This window comes from Trypanosoma conorhini (genome assembly GCF_003719485.1).
Source record: "Trypanosoma conorhini strain 025E chromosome Unknown Tco_14.4_contig_00145, whole genome shotgun sequence".
Classification (NCBI taxonomy): domain Eukaryota; phylum Euglenozoa; class Kinetoplastea; order Trypanosomatida; family Trypanosomatidae; genus Trypanosoma; species Trypanosoma conorhini.
The window spans coordinates 1-17,001 of NW_021704229.1; the positions used below are offsets into that span (position 1 = coordinate 1).

The 17,001-nt window shown below is 55.1% G+C and overlaps 11 protein-coding genes across 11 annotated transcripts, besides 20 other annotated features; all 11 read right to left on the bottom strand.

Moving 5' to 3' along the window:
• Window positions 1–236: 236 nt before the first annotated feature.
• Window positions 237–1,079, bottom strand: Tco025E_03269 (uncharacterized protein; the record flags this gene model as incomplete). Its single annotated transcript, XM_029370189.1, has 1 exon — window positions 237–1,079. One exon carries the CDS (start codon window positions 1,077–1,079, stop codon window positions 237–239), a length of 843 nt encoding a protein of 280 aa, XP_029229731.1.
• A 52-nt stretch (window positions 1,080–1,131) lies between these two features.
• Window positions 1,132–1,157: a microsatellite.
• Window positions 1,158–1,256: 99 nt separating this feature from the next.
• Window positions 1,257–1,304: a sequence feature (A-rich).
• Window positions 1,305–1,494: 190 nt separating this feature from the next.
• Window positions 1,495–1,917, bottom strand: Tco025E_03270 (uncharacterized protein; the record flags this gene model as incomplete). Its single annotated transcript, XM_029370190.1, has 1 exon — window positions 1,495–1,917. One exon carries the CDS (start codon window positions 1,915–1,917, stop codon window positions 1,495–1,497), a length of 423 nt encoding a protein of 140 aa, XP_029229732.1.
• A 138-nt stretch (window positions 1,918–2,055) lies between these two features.
• Window positions 2,056–2,091: a microsatellite.
• A 155-nt stretch (window positions 2,092–2,246) lies between these two features.
• Tco025E_03271 (peroxidase) lies at window positions 2,247–3,398 on the bottom strand (the record flags this gene model as incomplete). Its single annotated transcript, XM_029370191.1, has 1 exon — window positions 2,247–3,398. One exon carries the CDS (start codon window positions 3,396–3,398, stop codon window positions 2,247–2,249), a length of 1,152 nt encoding a protein of 383 aa, XP_029229733.1.
• Window positions 3,399–3,482: 84 nt separating this feature from the next.
• Window positions 3,483–3,551: a sequence feature (A-rich).
• Window positions 3,552–3,755: 204 nt separating this feature from the next.
• Window positions 3,756–6,440, bottom strand: Tco025E_03272 (uncharacterized protein; the record flags this gene model as incomplete). The annotated part of the gene is made up of 1 exon (XM_029370192.1): window positions 3,756–6,440. The coding sequence occupies one exon, from the start codon at window positions 6,438–6,440 to the stop codon at window positions 3,756–3,758; it is 2,685 nt and encodes an 894-aa protein (XP_029229734.1).
• A 131-nt stretch (window positions 6,441–6,571) lies between these two features.
• Window positions 6,572–6,594: a microsatellite.
• Window positions 6,595–6,604: 10 nt separating this feature from the next.
• Window positions 6,605–6,627: a microsatellite.
• An 81-nt stretch (window positions 6,628–6,708) lies between these two features.
• Window positions 6,709–7,545, bottom strand: Tco025E_03273 (uncharacterized protein; the record flags this gene model as incomplete). The annotated part of the gene is made up of 1 exon (XM_029370193.1): window positions 6,709–7,545. The coding sequence occupies one exon, from the start codon at window positions 7,543–7,545 to the stop codon at window positions 6,709–6,711; it is 837 nt and encodes a 278-aa protein (XP_029229735.1).
• A 230-nt stretch (window positions 7,546–7,775) lies between these two features.
• Window positions 7,776–7,798: a microsatellite.
• A 662-nt stretch (window positions 7,799–8,460) lies between these two features.
• Tco025E_03274 (uncharacterized protein) lies at window positions 8,461–9,834 on the bottom strand (the record flags this gene model as incomplete). The annotated part of the gene is made up of 1 exon (XM_029370194.1): window positions 8,461–9,834. One exon carries the CDS (start codon window positions 9,832–9,834, stop codon window positions 8,461–8,463), a length of 1,374 nt encoding a protein of 457 aa, XP_029229736.1.
• A 135-nt stretch (window positions 9,835–9,969) lies between these two features.
• Window positions 9,970–10,012: a microsatellite.
• A 30-nt stretch (window positions 10,013–10,042) lies between these two features.
• Window positions 10,043–10,085: a sequence feature (GA-rich).
• Window positions 10,086–10,378: 293 nt separating this feature from the next.
• On the bottom strand, window positions 10,379–10,867 carry Tco025E_03275 (uncharacterized protein; the record flags this gene model as incomplete). Its single annotated transcript, XM_029370195.1, has 1 exon — window positions 10,379–10,867. The coding sequence occupies one exon, from the start codon at window positions 10,865–10,867 to the stop codon at window positions 10,379–10,381; it is 489 nt and encodes a 162-aa protein (XP_029229737.1).
• A 498-nt stretch (window positions 10,868–11,365) lies between these two features.
• Window positions 11,366–11,393: a microsatellite.
• A 218-nt stretch (window positions 11,394–11,611) lies between these two features.
• Window positions 11,612–11,646: a sequence feature (A-rich).
• A 270-nt stretch (window positions 11,647–11,916) lies between these two features.
• Window positions 11,917–12,007: a microsatellite.
• Window positions 12,008–12,112: 105 nt separating this feature from the next.
• Window positions 12,113–12,577, bottom strand: Tco025E_03276 (uncharacterized protein; the record flags this gene model as incomplete). Its single annotated transcript, XM_029370196.1, has 1 exon — window positions 12,113–12,577. The coding sequence occupies one exon, from the start codon at window positions 12,575–12,577 to the stop codon at window positions 12,113–12,115; it is 465 nt and encodes a 154-aa protein (XP_029229738.1).
• Window positions 12,578–12,776: 199 nt separating this feature from the next.
• Window positions 12,777–12,799: a microsatellite.
• A 4-nt stretch (window positions 12,800–12,803) lies between these two features.
• Window positions 12,804–12,845: a microsatellite.
• Window positions 12,846–12,924: 79 nt separating this feature from the next.
• Window positions 12,925–13,953, bottom strand: Tco025E_03277 (mitochondrial RNA binding complex 1 subunit; the record flags this gene model as incomplete). Its single annotated transcript, XM_029370197.1, has 1 exon — window positions 12,925–13,953. One exon carries the CDS (start codon window positions 13,951–13,953, stop codon window positions 12,925–12,927), a length of 1,029 nt encoding a protein of 342 aa, XP_029229739.1.
• Window positions 13,954–14,362: 409 nt separating this feature from the next.
• Window positions 14,363–14,893, bottom strand: Tco025E_03278 (calcineurin B subunit; the record flags this gene model as incomplete). The annotated part of the gene is made up of 1 exon (XM_029370198.1): window positions 14,363–14,893. One exon carries the CDS (start codon window positions 14,891–14,893, stop codon window positions 14,363–14,365), a length of 531 nt encoding a protein of 176 aa, XP_029229740.1.
• Window positions 14,894–14,938: 45 nt separating this feature from the next.
• Window positions 14,939–14,987: a microsatellite.
• Window positions 14,988–15,175: 188 nt separating this feature from the next.
• Window positions 15,176–15,189: a sequence feature (GA-rich).
• Window positions 15,190–15,219: a sequence feature (A-rich).
• Window positions 15,220–15,396: 177 nt separating this feature from the next.
• Tco025E_03279 (uncharacterized protein) lies at window positions 15,397–16,290 on the bottom strand (the record flags this gene model as incomplete). Its single annotated transcript, XM_029370199.1, has 1 exon — window positions 15,397–16,290. One exon carries the CDS (start codon window positions 16,288–16,290, stop codon window positions 15,397–15,399), a length of 894 nt encoding a protein of 297 aa, XP_029229741.1.
• Window positions 16,291–16,801: 511 nt separating this feature from the next.
• Window positions 16,802–16,821: a microsatellite.
• Window positions 16,821–16,882: a microsatellite.
• A 58-nt stretch (window positions 16,883–16,940) lies between these two features.
• Window positions 16,941–16,978: a microsatellite.
• Window positions 16,979–17,001: the final 23 nt, after the last annotated feature.

The window sequence follows — 17,001 nt, forward strand, 5'->3', positions numbered from 1 at the left end:
AAACTTCGTGCGTCGGCTTGGTGCGCGGCGGGGCCTTCCCTGCGGCGAAGGGAGTCGCAACTGCACTTGCGGCGGCAGGCGTAGTGACAGTAGTCGGCGCATTAGAAGTGCGGTGCTGGTCGCTGCGGCCAGCATTTGGGATTGGCGTTGAACTCTCGTTTGGCGCCAAAACTTCTTCCCGCTCCGCCAATTCCTTCTCACGGCGCCGCTTTTCTTCATGCCGTCTGCGCCGCTCCTCATCCTCGGGCTTCGGCGCCTTCTCCTCCGAAGCCTCTCCATGCCTTTTTTTTGCTTTCCTTCTCCTCACTCTTGCTGGCTTGTGACTCCTCGCTTTTGCGTGCCTTGCTCTGCGCCTTTGCCTCCTCTTGTCTCTGCCGCTGTCGCTGTCGCTCTGCTTCGGCCGCCTCGGCCGCTGCGGCCCTTTCCTCCTCTTGTCGCTGCCGCTGTCGCTGTCGCTCTGCTTCGGCCGCCTCGGCCGCTGCGGCCCTTTCCTCCTCCTTTGCCCGCCTCCTCTTCTCTTCCTCTTCACGCTTTTTCTCCTCTTCCTTCCGCTTGCGCCGCTCCTCCTTTTCCTTCTCCCGCTCTTTTTCCTTTTCCTTTTCCCGCTCTTTTTCTTTTTCCCGCTCCGCATCCTCCGCTTCCTTGGCAGGCGCCTTCTTCGTCACCGCCGGCGGTTCCCCGCCGCCCCCTTTCGCCGCCTGCACGGCAGCCGTCTTCTGCTCCTCACTGAGCGCGGCGCACGCCGCCAGGGACTGCAGCAGCTCGTTTGTATGATCCGGCTCCTGCCCCGCGACGACCTTCGATGGCTGCACCGCCAGCTTCTTCCCCGTCCCCGCCTCCACGGCCGCGACAAGCAGCGTCAGGAACTGAATCTTCCTCGCCTTATCCGTCACGTTGGCGCTGTCGAGCATCTCGTCGGGGAAAAGCCCCTTCGGGAACCCCGTGACCTCAAGAAAGCCTGTGACGATGTCGTGCAGAAAGCGAAACGGGGGCTTCATCAGGAGTTTCTCAGTTAACTTGGGCGCGGAGATGATCGCGCCCAGCTCATTTTGTGTCTTCTCCACGTACGCCTCGGGCATCGATGCAAGACGGGGGAGGGCGACGTCGCCTTCTGGACGCCTGCGCGAGACCAGAGAGAGAGAGAGCGCGCGAGAGAGGCCACCCTCGGATCGGGCAGTGCGAGTCCTCCAAGGGAAAAGAGTTTCTTTGACTTAGTCCTGCCACCGGCGCTGGCGCACCCGCACTCACTCAGAGTTAAAAACAAAAAAAGCGAAAAAAAAAAAGAAATAGAGAAACAAAGAAAAGGGGGTCACAATTCAGGGCCCGGCGACGGAACACCGGCAATGTTGAGTGTGCGCACAATAACTCAGCACCGCAGCAACCGCAGGGCATAATAGACGCATGCAATGTCTACTTAATGCATCTACTGCAACCACCTACCCCCCGGTGGGACGCGTACACTCAGACATATATGTCTATATAATTTTTCTCTTTTTATGCATCTATTCGCAATCCCTCACGGCCTGAACTCAAGGCGGGTTTGCTCAGGGCCACCGTCCTCGTGTAGTACGTCGATTTATCGGCACCCATCGCCCGCAGCACCCGCACCCACCGCTCATCGTCCATTTGGTGGTGCAACGTGTCGTCGAGAAACACCACCCTGGCGTTCGCCAGCACAGCCTCCAATGCGTTGCGAACCTTCTGGGAGTAATGCAGTAGACCAAGACACATTTCACAGGCAGGGGCGACGGCAGTGAACTGCTGCAGTGGCCTTCGCTCTTCTTTCTTCGGCGGCGCCGTCCTCGGGATGGCTGTCTTCTGCCGTGTGGACGCCGTGGCCGCGGCGTAAGGGCTGCCCGCCGGCCTACACCGCTCTTTCGCACCGACTGCGCGCGGGGGCACCTCACGTCCAGGCATCTTAACATGGTGGTGAAGCAGTAGTAGTAAATAAGGGAAACACGCAAACGTCGTGCGGGGAGAAGAAGAAACGATTGAAAATATTTGCCAAGCCGCATACGCAAAATAACAATAACCAGTCATTGACGCAAACCGTCAAGCAGCAGCAGCTGCAGCAGACGCAGACAAGCTGCACATTAATAATTTATATCGCCTTGTATGCAATGTATGCGCATTCCTCTCCACACTCTTCAAAGCCACGCTATTCTTCCCCCGCCCCCCTCTCAGCCGCACCGCCCGCTGCGACGCCGCGTTTGCCGTGCCTTTTCACTACCGACTTCCAAATCCGTCTATGCCGAAGGCGCGTTGTACGTTCGCAGACGCTTAAAGTGGCTCTCGATCATTTTGGTGAAGGCCGACTGAAACGCCGCAGCCCACGCCGCCTCATCCGCCGCGTACTTCTCAGTCAGCTCCCGCCAAGTTTTGTTGTGTAGCAAAGCCTCCACCTCGCGCCGGTTAAAGACGCACTGCCGCTTCTTCTTCTTCTTTTCCACCTGTGCGTAGACACAGACAAAGTCCTTTGGCAGACGCTGGATGGCCTTGTTCTCTTCCGTTCGGGGCACCTCCAGCTCAAAGAAGCGCTTTTCATTCGCTAAAAGAAATTTGTAGTACTCGTTGCTGAGTCTGTACCGGCGGCCGATGTGCGACACGTCATCGAGCCCGCTTACGTGCTCGTGGAACTCCCCCACGCTGTGGCACGCCATGAGGGCGACGCACTCCTCCGCCGTGAGGCCGCCGAGCCCCGCAATGATCGTCGGGACCGCAATGCAGCCGGAGTCGCCGTCGGCAAGCTGCTTCTTCCGCGGGGCCGCGGCTTCCGTGTCGTTGCGTCCCCACCGCCAGCCGCTCTCAATCGCGTCGGCGGGCCCCTTTAAAAACTTCACACCCGCCACCGCCAAGAGCGAGGCGGCGTCCTCCGTCGAAAGTCTGTGCACCGTCGCAAGTTGGCGCAGCACCCCCGCGATGTCCTCCAGGCCGCTGACGACGGCGCACGACTCGTCAATGTTGTCTGTGGCAAACCCCGCACGGCGGGCGGCAAGGAGAAAGGCCACACGGATGCTTGTCGCGGCCAAATCGGGTCGGAACTCAAAGGTCTTGTCGATGTCTGCAAGCACAGACGCCTTGGAAAACGGCGGTCGCAGCGCATTCTCGTCCACGTCCACCACCTGACCTGCCGCAAGTCCCCCCGCAAGGCAGCCAATGCACATCATAATGAGCCACTTGTGGTTCAGGTGCTCCCATGACTTGTACGGGTTTGCCTGTCGCTGCTTTGCGCCGTTCCCCGCGCCGCCGCCGGCACTCGCCGGAGTTCTGAAGTGACGGCCCGCCGCTGCGCCCGCTAACGTCGACGTCGACGACGAAGACGACGACGGCGGCGTTGAGCCGTAGAAACGGGCGGCGCAAATGAACGCGGCGAGCGGCGTGCGCAGGGGCTTCCACATCGACAACGCGTCCAACGGTCGGTGGGCTGGGGCCACTCGGATGGTTGCCTCGCCTCCCTCGTCCCCGGAAGCGCCTCGACTGCGAGAAGAAGAAGAAGAAAAAAAAGAAGGAGGAAATAATTGTAGTAAAAGTAAAAAAAAAAAAAACAGAAACGAAAGGCGACGACGATTGCGAGCCGCACGACGCCTCTCCACCGCCCAGATCCAGAGGTACGAGACAGGCGGCACGCACCCCAAAAACTCACAAATGACGACCAAAAAAAGGAAGAAGGAAAAAGAACGGCAAAACAGTCAATCACGCAGAGCCCGCGACTGCAGCAAGAACAACAGCCGGTACAAAAGCAGCGGCGGCAACGGTCAGTCGTCGTCGCCCTTGACGGTCGTGTCAATAAAATCGTAGCAGGTGTCGAGAATCTCATTCAACGTCTCATCATCTTCCTTCTTGGCGGAGACCGTCATCAGCTCCTCAATTTGAAGGGAGAAGTTCCGCACCACGCCGAGGCAACACTTCCGCACGAGATCCCGCATCGTGCACTCCTCCAATTTCTCGAGCAGCGTCGCCCAGGCCTCCAGCAGGTCGGAGGACGCCGTGCTGAGCATGTCAAAGATGCGACCCATGACAGGCGGGATCTCCGACATGCCGCTTTCAATCGCCACATTCTCGCACTCAAGCTGAACACGGAGGAGCACAACGAGAAAGTCGAGCGCACCATGAATCATTTCGCCCACCTCACGCAATGCGGACGGTGAGAAACGCGGCGTGCTTGCGGCCTGCTCTAACTGCTCCTGAATGCGCTTCGCAGCGCTGTGGATGCGGTCAACTGTGTTAAACAGAAGAGACTCCACCTGCCGCGACCCCGGACACCTCGCAAAGGCCTCCATTAACTGCACACAGGCCCAAAAGAAGGTGGCGTAATTGGAATCTGCGGTCAAAGAGTGCAGAAAAAGCAGAATAGGCTTCAGCCCCAGCCAACCAAAAATGCCACTCTCCCTTTTTTCTAAGCAAGCCTTCTGATACCCATTCACCGTGGCAATGACCTGCTGGTACTGCTCAATGCCCATACCCAAGATTGTTAGCTGTACCCGAACCGCCTCCTGAGCTGCCAGTAAGTTAGACAAAAACTGCTCTTCGCGCCGCTTCGCCTGCCGCGGCGGAAGTCCATCCGTCATCAGCGGTTCCTGCACGACTATCAAAAGTCGGCGTGTCAATGTGGGGGCCAGGACGGTGCCATCCTGCTGAATCAAGAGCGACAAAAAGGCACGCACAAAGTCCTCTCCCTCCGTAAAGTTTTCCCTCAGCAGCATCCTGGCAATGCCGCACGCGGTATCCGTGTCCACAAGGTCAAGATTCCCGGCATTGGCGGAGAAGAGCTGTAAGCCACTAATAACCGTTTCGGGGTCACCGGTGTGAAGGACGCGTTGCAGCAATAAGTTAAGCCGCAGCGCCTCAACCTTCTTGAGATCCTCCGGGTTGGGTTTGGTAATATCACGAACTTTTCCCAGCGGCAGCGTCATGCAGAGTCGCTCGCTCGAACGAGTGAGGAGGTCGTCAAACACCTCGAGGGCCTGTGAATAGGGTGCCGCCTCGACAGCAACAAGATGCCCTGTGTTCTCCTCAATCATCTCCTTATAGTCTAACTTTGGAACCACCATGACGTCCGTGAGGCCAACAAGGGCCATTGCCACCCCTGTCTCTTTGCGCGTGAAGCGCTCCATGGCACAGTCGGTGATAATTTCATACGCCTCCCGCAGTCGCCTCGCGTAGAGGAGCCCCACGCCTCGCTTTTCCCGTTCCCGCAAATGCGGTGTGCCCTCGTCGGCGTGCTGCGAGCGAACGCGGCTGGTCACCGACGGCGCCAGCTCTGCGAGGGCCGCACACGCGAGACCCGTCAGCGTCAACTCACCGCCGGCAGTCACGCCAAACAGGCGCTGCTCCACGGAGGAGACAGTGGCGGCGAGGTCAACGACGGGGTACTTGTACTGTCCACGCCCCACGCAGTGCGTCGGGGCAAACCGCAAGTTCCACAGTGCCACAGTGCCATCCATGCCACCGGTTGCCAGAAGATCCGAGTGAAGTCGGAGCCAACGCAAGGAGGCAACATCGCCCTGAAGGGACGAGATTGTGCGCACGGCGTGATCAGGAAACCTACAATCAAAGATGGAGATGGTCCCGTCGGACGATGCCGCCGCCAACACAAACGGCAGCAACGCGTTGAAGTCCGCGCATCGAGCCATACACCCACGGCGCATTGGCAGTGATAAACTGCTTCCCTCAGTGTCACTCGCTCGGGTGTCCGTTAGAAGAAGGCTTCCCTCATAACTGCCTGTGAGAACAACGGAGTCGCTGTGCGGGGCCCATTGAGCAAAAAGCAGGACCTCAGTTTGACTGCTATTCTTTGCCCCAGGGCTCACGCCTGGGGCCCAGGCCCGAATAGGAGACGCATCCCCCTCCATATCCCACACCATCGCACGGCCATCGACCACTGCAACAACACTGGAGGCCCGCACCTCGGCGTTGCACCGCACACTGCGCACAAGCGTCGACACCGCATGGCTGCTTGGCGCAACGATGATGTCCCCAACCAGAGGCTGTGTGTCCCCAGACACCAAGCACCCGCTGGGGTCAAGTGTTCCACTGCACTCATTCACACTATATGGCCCTGCCTTGGCAATAAAAATGCGACCACGTGTGCTGCCTACGAGAAGATGGTCATCACACCAATCAATGCTGCTCAAGCAGACGTCTGGGGGCAAGTCCAACCAGCGCATGTGCGTTGCTCCTTGAAGCGTCGGCTCGGGCCCCTCGACGGACATCAGTCCAACGCTCCCGCCGGCACCCAATGGATTCAGACCCAATGCTAGTGCACCTTCAGTATTGTGCAGCGACAAGCGCGCGGTGGTAAAGACGGTGCCAGGAGCCGCTAGGGGGCCACTGTTCGCTATGACGCTTGGGTGATTGCGAATAAGACCCTGCAGCTGCGCCTGCATTCGCCATGCAGAGGTCGCGGCATAAAATGGCACCTTAATGATGCTTTCATCCATCTCACATGGAGCCCTCAGGAAGGGAAACACGCACACCGAGAGAGAGAGACAACTAAAAAAGGAAGAAGCGGAGTTTCTTTCTGGAGGAAAGCAGCGTCGTTCCTGCCCTCGTCGTGTCATCGGAACTGGAGCAGACACACACACGCACACACACGGAGATGCAGATATATACATATATATATATATACAAACTGCCTACATTCTTTTTGTGGTAATGTACACAAAAGTGATCAACACAACAAACGGCACCCCGCACCCACACCCTCCGCTAAGCGGCGTGGCAGCTAAGAATTCGCGCGCACAGTGCCTCGGTCTCTACACGTTCGCTTCGCAACAGCTCCAACTCATCTAACGTCTTTTGGACAATGGCTACAAATGACTCCTTCAAAGCAGAAAGTCTCGCGTCGGCCGCATCACGCTCTTTCTGCAGCTCGGCTTTGATTCTGCCCACCACCGCCGCAGCAGACGCTGACGATGGTGCAGCTTCGAGACCAGAAGCATTTTCCAGCCGACGACGCATCACCCCCTGGGCCCTTCGCATGTCCTCCACGCGAGATATGAGTCGCCCATCCTCTTCACGGGTGCTAGCGGAAGAACCCGTCTCCTCTCCAAAAACACTGGCCGCCTCCTTCATGACAGCCTCAGGGCGGCGCAGAATACACTGAGCAGTGTCCTTGTTGCCTGCAAGAAGTCGTCGCAGCGCCTGAAGATGGTCCTCTCCATCTACCTGGAACTGCACGGTACAGGCCTGCACCTGCTCCATATCGGTGTGCACTTGTTCCATCGCGAGCAGCAACTTCCCGCGCCTCTCCACACCGCTCTCCTGGTAGCGGCGTAGACGTGACTCCAACTGCCGCAACATGCCTACATTCGCGTCCCACTTCTCCTGAGGCGGCGACAACGCACCACTCACAGCTGGGCACGGGGGGAAACCCGCGGCGGTACCGCCAGCAGACCGCAACTCGGGAACGCCGCGCAGCAGCATTTGGTAGGGGACAGCAGCTGCAGTGTGTGGTTCAACCGATCGCATGCTTTGAAGCTGCGCACGCAACAGCGCGAGGCCCGGCGCCGCCTCCTCCTTGAGGCCGCCGAAGGGAGACGACATTCCCTCGCCGTCGTTTCTGTTCCCTCTTTTGGGTGAGTATCTGGGTTTGAGGCGACGCTCCGCGTTTGCCGGGAGCGGCGTTCGCCTGTATTCCGCTCCACGCTGGCGAGCGCAGCCAATAGAAGGAAAGTGGAGTCGGAAAAGAAGAGAAAAAGTTGCAGAGGCGCAGTGAGGACAGCCACCGCAGCGTCGAGCGGGCACTGACTTCGTCGCATAGTTAATTTTGGCCTCGCCGCCTCCGCCGCCGCCCCGCGCGACGTGCCGTTGCAGAGAAGTGGGTGGGAATTGCAAAAAAACTGGGCAGCAACGAGAAGCAGAGAAAGACGGGTCACACACCAACTCTCCTCGCAATCAGTGCCCCCTCCCCGCCATGGGGACTTACGCCCCGCCGGAGAAAAGGAAGGAAGAAAGTAAAAAAAATACGTGGGCCAGGAAAAAAAAACAGCAGCGGCAGGAGGGAGGATGGAAGTTAAAAACAAAAAGACGAGAGCAAACAAAACGACAGGGGGTAGGAAAAGCAGCAACTACATACATACACACACACACAGAGGGAGAGAGAACGAGGGAAAGAAGGGGGCCTGCAGAGGCACACCTCCCCCGCACCCGTTGGCCACGTCCTTCCCCCGCCGTTAAGAGCGACGGAAAAGGCATGTGGAGAAACGCCGCCTCCCACCTCTTTAGTTTCCCAGTGCCTGCATCCGCACAACACCAAAGCTTGGCTTCGACGCTCCTCTCGTTGAGGCCGTGTTTTTTTTTTGTAATTCCACCCGCACGAAGTCATCCTCGCCGCCGCGTCAAGGCGCAAACAGAAAAACACAAACGTACTCATGCGGATACTCAAAAGCAAACAAACAGGAAAACAAAAACAAAAAAGCCTCCACTCCTCACTTCTGTCATTTTCGCCTGTGTGTCGCTTCAGCGGAAGTGGCGGTTTTGGGGGTGAAGCGCCCCTACGACAAGTTCGTGGAGGGCTCGCATCGCCGACAGCCTCAGATGCGTGAGGTAGAAGAGGAAGGACGCGGTGACAACAGGAAGGAGGGTAAGCCCACGGAACTCCCTCCAAGCCAGCGAGAGAGGAAAAAGCATGAGAAGGAACAGGCACCCACCTGTGATGAAGTCTTTCGCGTGCCGCGTAAGGCAAAAATCCAACAAGAAAAGCAGCGTGAGCACCACAAGACTTGTAAGCACAGGGATAATGGCGAATAGAACATACGTGCGCCCACCGTACTCGACATACTGAAGTATGCAAAATATGGTTCCTGCAAACAACGCGGGATAGGCGTAAGGAACATTTGATAATAGAAACGTCATAATTGCCTTGGGCCTAAACACAGTTCGCTGCTCCGTAATTTGTTGCTTGACGTCGGGGGCAACGTAGGACAGCAAAACATACAGCTGCCACATACTAAGTGAAGCTATAGGGGTGATACCGCAGAGAAGCCATGGAAATCGCTCAGCACGGCTAAAATTGATCTGCACGAGGAGAGTCGGAAGGGCGACGCAGGCAATACCAACAACGATGGCCGTGGCGGAGCGGGCAATAAGCGGACTGTTTTTTCTCAATCGGCAAAAAAGCGGTTTCGGTTCAAAATGTGTCTCCATCACCACATTGGCAAGAACAATGACAATGATGGAAAGATACGTCATCCATAGGAGGAAGAAGGCCATGTTTGGTGAGCATACGACGCCCAAAGCGATCCCCTCCGCCAGGCACACAGTGGTGGCGAGAAACAATGAAAACGACAGGAGCGCCCACGAAACGAACACATGTAGTACAAGCACACGCCTTCGTTGCACATACTCATAGTAACTCCTGCTTTTCAAATAGTGTTTCACCTCCTCCATGGCCTCCCGCACGGTTCTATTGGTCGGTGCAATGAGAGGCTTCATGGTGTCGTGCTGAGTGATGAACTGTTCGGGGGCCCCCAATCGCCGCATTCGGTTCAGTAGTTGCAAGTCAGACTGATCTAGCGGTGCGCTGTGTAGGCGCTGCACCAGTGGATAGGCCACAAATATCCTTTTCGATATAAATTCCCACATGACAGTGTGTTGGCACGCGCAATTCCACCGCCAACAAACACCTGAAAGCACCCCAATCCAAGCAAAGTCGTAACTGTCACTTGCAATGATCTCCATGAAGATACGGTGCAAAATCTCAATGGGAAGACGATTCACATACGCGACTGCGCAGACAGCCATCGCCCGCTTCTCGGGCAGCGTCTCACTGCTCAACCCACCGCGAGAAAAAATGGATCCCAACGATGAGGCCAACGAAGAACTTAGACTCATGTTTTGCCACCCGCAGAAGCCTTTGCGTGGGCACACACACGCGCGCAAAAAACAGCAAAACAAAACTCAGCCTCCGCTTTATGAAGATATGTACAGCTGTATCTTAACGGACCCTAAACGTCTCCAATACGTGTTTATAGGTATAGGTGTATAGCTGTATAGCTATATATATATATATGGAGAGAAGACAAACTAGAACCTGTGCCAAAGAGCTAGAAGCAAGAGAGAGCAAGAGAGAGAGAGAAAGAGAGCTTAAGATGACAAAAAAAATAATAAATAAGTAAAAGCTAAGAGATCCTGGAAAACAGTATGAAATAAAAAAACACCCGGGGAGACAACGCAACATATATTTGAGATCGCCCTCATTTCTCACGTGTCTCCCTTGCCAAAAATTTTGTTGAACAATTAGCCAGACAGAGGAAAACAACACAACCACAACAGCTAAAAATGATACAGCGAGAAAGGTATATACACAGAAAGGGGGAGATGGAAAGCAAAACTCCGGCTTTCTTTTCCTTTTTTTTTTCGTCGGTTCCCTCCTTTGTCATTCGTTGACCGCGTTTTTACTGAGGGCCGGCGACCCTTCCTCATTCCCCAACCCCTCGCAAACAGGACAACCGGTTGGAGTGGTGTCGGATAACGTCTTAACGGCAGCGGAAGTACTGCTGCGCCTTAGAGACCGGCGAGCGTCGACAACGTCGTACCGTGTGCCGCACGCTGGGCATTCCCACGCCGTCGTCATCGCCTGTGTGAATTGCGGTGACGGTTGTGGTTGTACAGCGGGGGGCCGGTCTTTGGCTGCGGCGGCGTCGGGGAGCCCCCGCTTGTGACGCGCCTCCACTTTGTTTTGCACCAACTCCCGCCACTCCCCCGACGCTGCCTCAGCGGACGCCAGTGCCGCATGGACGTCCCCGACGCTGGCGCCCTCAATGGTGGAGGCGATCATCCCCGCCAAGGCGTCTAACATCTCCCGCTTCTCAGACGCCGAAAGGACCGCCGCGTCGCGGGCGCATGCCTCTGCCCCCGCCTCCATCCACCTTCGGGAAGGCGGACCGGGGAAAATAGAAAGGGCAAAAATGCAGAACAGGTAACCAACAAAACACACAAAAAAAAGAGAAGGAGAGGGGAAAAAGAAAAGACAAGAACAAATCACAGCTCAATCTGAAACGGCCTGGGAAAGTCACAAACACACGCGCATAAAAAGTGGATGTGGAGTGAAGGGGATGGCCGCCAGGTGACGATAGGTCCCATATGCTTTATTTACGTTCTTCGTCGTTCCTCTTTCCTATGTGCGGGCAAGAAAAAGGATGGAAGCGCGAGAGAGAGAGAAGGGTAAAGTTTCAGCGTCAAAGACAGCAATATTACATTTATCCTGCTTTTGACCGCAGTACACAAATGCCAACTTCGCTAGTCATCCACGCATTGTCACGCCCCTGACGTTGTTGCTGTCGTTGTTTCCTTCGCTCTTTCCTTCCCTTGTTCGGTTCCTGTTGGCGTGTGCGCCGCCGCCCCCTCCCCCCCCCTCCCCTCTCAGACACACACTCATACACACACGACACGCGCGTTTCCCCCCCCCTTTTTGTTTTGTGTTGTTTTTACTTCCGACCCCAAGGACGCCGCGGAGCAGACGGAGGTGAGCAGAAGCAAGTGTCTGGGGCGTTTGCTCGCGCTTGCACCCCGGCCCGTGCCAGTCACCGTTCAAAGAGCGCCTGCACGACGCTGCCGTGATTTGCGCGTGTATGCCCGCGCAGTGCAAAACACATGCGGCAGAGAAAGCAAAAAAAATAATAATAATAATAAAATAAAAAAAAAGAGGGGCAACGGAAGAAAGACACGCGAGAAACAACACCAACAACAAACCAGACAGTGTAAAAAAACTTCATACAAAACAGTGAAGTGATGGAACGGAAGGAAAAGCAGGCGAGAAAGTGAAGGTGCAAGGATGAGGATGCGAATACGAGTAATAATAATCACGACGCTGACAAGCATCATAAAGCTATATGGCGAGCGATATAGGTACATAGTGAAAGTATGAGACGCTGCGCAAAGTTCACCTCTCCTTTCCCTCCTTCGCCCCCCCCCTTTTTTTTTGTTATCTTCTTCTTTCTTTTCATTTGTTTGGTTGCTTCGTTTTTTTTGTTTTGTTCATGTTGTTTTTGTTTTTGTTTTTATTGCTCCTGTGACGCAGTCTCCTCCTTTGATTCCTCTTGGGTGCTGGTACTCGCCCTCCGAGCTCTTAAGGTGTGGTGAGGGCATTGCGCGCTGGAGAGAGGCAACTTCAAATAAGTAAACAGCACCCGCTGCTGCTGCTGCCTGTTCCCTTTCTTCTGCCTGCCGACGCGTTGTCATGGCCCTTCTCTTGCGCCCCCGCATTGCTGGACCGTTGAAAGACCAAATGCATGAGCAGCCACTTCGGTTCTTCATCGTTGCGTTTGGGCGTTCCTGCGCTTACGCTACAGTCCTGCATCTCGGTGGAGGTGATGACACTCCGCAGCGAGGCGTCGTCCTGGAGAAGCTTCCCCGTCCGCAGGATCTTCATCTCTACAGTCTTGATGGCCTCTTGCATCTCCGACAGGTCGCTCGGCCACTCCCTCCGTATCTGGCTCTTGAGGTCCATCGTCGTCATCGGAGAGCCGTCGTCACGGAAAATGGGCACCTGCAGCTGCAGCTGGCGCCCCGAGTACGCCGGGTAGCAGGCGCCGCTGAGGACAAGTCGCACACGAACAGGCCCGCCAACACTCATCGCCGCGAGTATCCTATCACCTCCAACACAAAAGAAACTGAAAATAGGAAAGGGAATGTGGGTGGGAGTACACGCAGTGAAGCAAAGGCATCAGGCGAGGAAGAAGAAACAGGAGGCTGAAAAAAAAGGCAAAAAGCAAGACACACTCCAAGAGCACGCCTCATTCACCAGTCGCGAAAAAGACGAGAGTTGATCCAAGCACACTCAAACACACACACACACCGACATATATATATATATATATACATATTTATGTATTAATATGTATTTGTCGCAACACAAGCGCTGACACACCGCATTCACCGATACACGGGACCACAGAAAAATGACGCCAGATAAACTTACTCCTAAAAGGCTGTTTCGCACACCTCCTTGTTATGTTGGGGTGCAGGAGCGTCTTCGAAAGCTACGCCACGACGACGCGCTGGACCATTGTAATCAAATGGAAACATGCCATTGTACTTTGCCCATGGTTGGCGACGGGACTTTGAATAGACCGTGCCCACCAGTTCCCTGCCGCTACGTACACGATTCCGCACCTGTTCATCTATCATGCGCTTTCTACTAATGAACTTCGCTTCACTTCGGTGCCATCCCCAGAGCGCCCACATATCGCACGGCATCGGCTTTGCTCCCTCCTCGTTCACCGACAGGTAGCCTGACTTTGCTGTGAAGGAGCCTAACCGTTCCAGTTGATCCATCCACATTTGAAATTCGGTATCAAGTCGCATCACAGCACTCAATGCATCCGTCTTTACGCCCTCCTTAAAATACGCCTCCGCCTTTTCACGGGGTGCACCAGCTAACCGCACGGCCAGCATCATGTTCACGTACGTCTGTGCGTTTGGCTCGAGTCCAATAGATCGCATTTCTCCTAGCAGCTGTTCACAGCGCGGGAGATCCTTGGCGAACGCGGCGGCCTGCATCACCGCATTGTAAATATAGTGGTCAGACCCAAACCTTTTGATGTGATGCCGAAAAATGTCATTTACGCGTTCCATGTATTGTTTTGGGTCACTTTCTACTTTTGGCATCAAATGAACCACAACCTTCTCATTGTGGAGCCGCGTCCAGAAGGCCTCGTCACGATTTTTCAAATACAGACGGAACATCGCCTCGGGGGTCAGTTCAAAGTTGTCCCCGGCGTTGTAAAAACCCACCTCCTTCGGCCACTTGGTGTACCCCAGCAGGTTGAACTGGAGCTCGTGCCACGCGTTCGGGTGACGTCGCGGGAAGGCGAGGTTGAGGGGCACAAACTGGTCGAGCACGCGCTCCGACAGCTTTGGGCGCCACGCAAGATTTTTCCCACCACGCCGGGTGCGGCCCGGGTTGTGCGTCCAGCCCTTTTTGAGGAGGGTCCCGCTGCCGCGCAGCATTCACGCGGAGCAAGCAAGCGAGAGAGAGTGAGGGGGGGAGCTACAAATACTTGGAACGTAAAACGGCAAGAAAAAATAATAATAATCATAAATAACGAGGAAAACGTGATAGTAAAGCAGAGTAACGAGAAGCGACCGTTGTTAAGTTTTTTATTTTTATGCATTTACCTACTTCTGCAGGCTAGCCAACTCCGGTGCGACGCACACTGCCGCTGACCCGTCCACCCCCTCCTCTCTCGATCCCGGCGAGCCCTTGACGCAGAGAGGCAGGTGGGCACCACTGTCCCACGTGTGCTTGCAATAAGTATACATTTGCAGCAAGGAATACGTGGCAGATGACTTTCAGGTTGTAAGCAAAGAGAAACTTCAGAGTTACACGGAAGAGCAAAGGACAGCCGCATGTATTCGACTAAAAGGAAAGGTTGAGGCGATCACCAAAATTGTTCAAAAGGGTCAACTGCTCAAATTCATCAAACGTAATGTACCCGTCACGGTTCAGGTCCACCTCAATGAACGTTTTGTCAACAATCTGCTGCAGCTGCACCTCCGTTAGGTTCGTTCCCACCATGATCTTCAGAGTCTCAAAGAGGTCCCTGTTGCTGATCTTGTCGTCTCCATCAAAGTCATACATCTTGTAGGTGAAACGCAGCTTCTCCCGCTTGTCGGCCTGTGGGGAAAAAACAGCCAGGGCCTTCGCAAACTTCGCAAAATCGATTTTCCCATCACCAGTTGAATCCAACACTTTCAATACGCGCCCAAGGAGAGGGTTTGAGGCCACGGAGGCAATAGAGCTGAAAACCTCTGCCGTAATAGTTCCCTGACCAGCCCGGTCAAGCATCGTGAACCGTTGGTGCAGCCGAAGAATTTGTGCCTCGGAAAGAGCCGTTGCCTCCTGCAACTTCCGCATCTCTTCCGGGGTGAGAGAAGACGCCTCGCCCATGCTGCAACTCCCTCCTCTTCTAGTTTCTTCCCACTCACCTCTTCCTGTTTGTATGTTTGTAATGTTTATTGTTGTTGTTGTTTCTTCGTTATTTCCTCCTTCTTTCGCTGTGCGTGCAGGTGTGGGCCGCGACAACCAGCGCCGGTAGTAGTATTACGATGGAAGGTTGCGGGGCAGGGACACGAAATACGCCCGCCGCTTGTGGCGGCAAACCTGCAACCCTCACGGTGTCCTCCGCTTGCCTTCAGCTGCCGTCGTCGCCACCACGCCAAGAGCAACGGCGAAGACACACGCACAAGAAAAAAAAAAGAATAAGAAAAAAAGAAGGAATACAAGCACCTTTAGGGAACCATGTGCACTTTTCCCCCACCATCACCCCCGCGCCCATTTGCCTTCTCAATCTCTGTGCTTCTGCGGAAAAGAGGGGCCGGCGACTAAAGCCTCAATAGCAGCTGCGTCGCCTTCGCATCAGGAAGTATACATAGCGAAGTCAACAGGGCCCATCACGATGACGACTTGCCGAGGTGGGGCCCATCCATGTCAATCGACTCCATGACAGCGTACAACTTGTGGGAGGCGCAAAAGACGGCGCGCGTCGCCTCTGGGGTGAGTAACCGAGCACCGTCGACGATGCGCAGGTCCACACCGTTCGTCACCTTGAGCGCAGCGGCCAGCTTCTCCCACTCCACTCGCAAGTTCCCAAACAAATTCAGCTCCGCCCATGCAAAAACAACCTTGGACGTCAGCGTGGCCGCAGAGATCACGCCTGTACCATCCGGATCAAACGCTCTGAAAAGCGCATCTACGTTTCGATCCAGCGCCGGGTGGAAGGCATGCTCGACAAGGAAGGAGAAGAAGGAAGATAGAGGCAGCGAATCCTTTTCATCACCGGAAAGCAGCAAGTAAAACATTCGCTGCAAGTACTCTCGGCTCACCATATTGGGCACCAACCGCTCGCAAACGCCATAGAATTCATCAAAACTCAGCTGCAATGCCACATCGTCGAGAAGCCCATCCTGCAGCCTTTCCCACATCACCCCCTTTTGCTGAACGAGAGCGTCACAGGTGTCGTACAGGGGCACATCACATAAAAGACCAACGATGGGGTTGACATCCAACGGGGCGGACGAAAATGAAGGAACCCGCGATGACCGTGGACAGTGCCGCGTCTCGAACCACTCCAACTCCTTCGGTGCTTCAGCAATCAAACGCGGCGTGTGGTTGCTGTCAGCTGCGGCAGGGACTGATGCACACATGGCCCTTTTCAAAAAGTAGTCCATAGAGTTTTGTAGGTATTCAGCCTCTTTGACTGACCCAGCGCTAAGTGAGGCGGGTTGTTTTCGCCATTTGCCCGTACTCACCTGCAAAACGTAACGTGGTGGCGGCGGCTGCTGCATAGCAACCGGCGCGGGTTAGTATATGGATAAGTAAGTACTAATGAAGACTGACTGTGTGACTGTAGGTGGCAAGTAGGTGTCCGCTGGCTCCGTACCGCTATAAGGCCCTCACTGGCAATGCGTGTTTACTTCCCCCGCACCCCCGCGCAGAAGCAGACCTCCCCCAATCCCCTTCCGACGGGGACCCAAACGCTGTCGTGTGCGCTAGCGGCGAGCTGGGGGCAAAAAGACAGAGAAATAAACCAAAAGGAAGGGACAGCGGCAGCCGCACATCTGCAATGCGACGCACACAGCGAGACACACAGAAAGAGAGGGAGTGACAGACGCCACAGAACCAACTGGAGGTGTGCGAATACGCGCAAGGACTCCGTTCACAACCTCCGACAAACACAAGGCGGCTCTTCCCCTTTGCACCATCATCACCGACACTGGCAAAAAAACAACAACGTAAACAGCAGCCTAAGCAAAGATACACGCCCTCAAAAGCGGCAACAACAGCAAAACAAGGCGCATATATATATATATATATATGTGTGTGTGTGTGTGTGTGTCTCTCTCTCTCTCTCTCTCTTTGAGTGTGTGTGCGTGTGTGCTGCAAGGCAGAGGGTAAAGCTTTGACTGTATATGCCCAGACATACACGCACGACCCGTTGTGTCTTTGTTTGTGATTATGTTTATTTTTTTTTATTGCGTCTTTCGTTCCCATTTCCG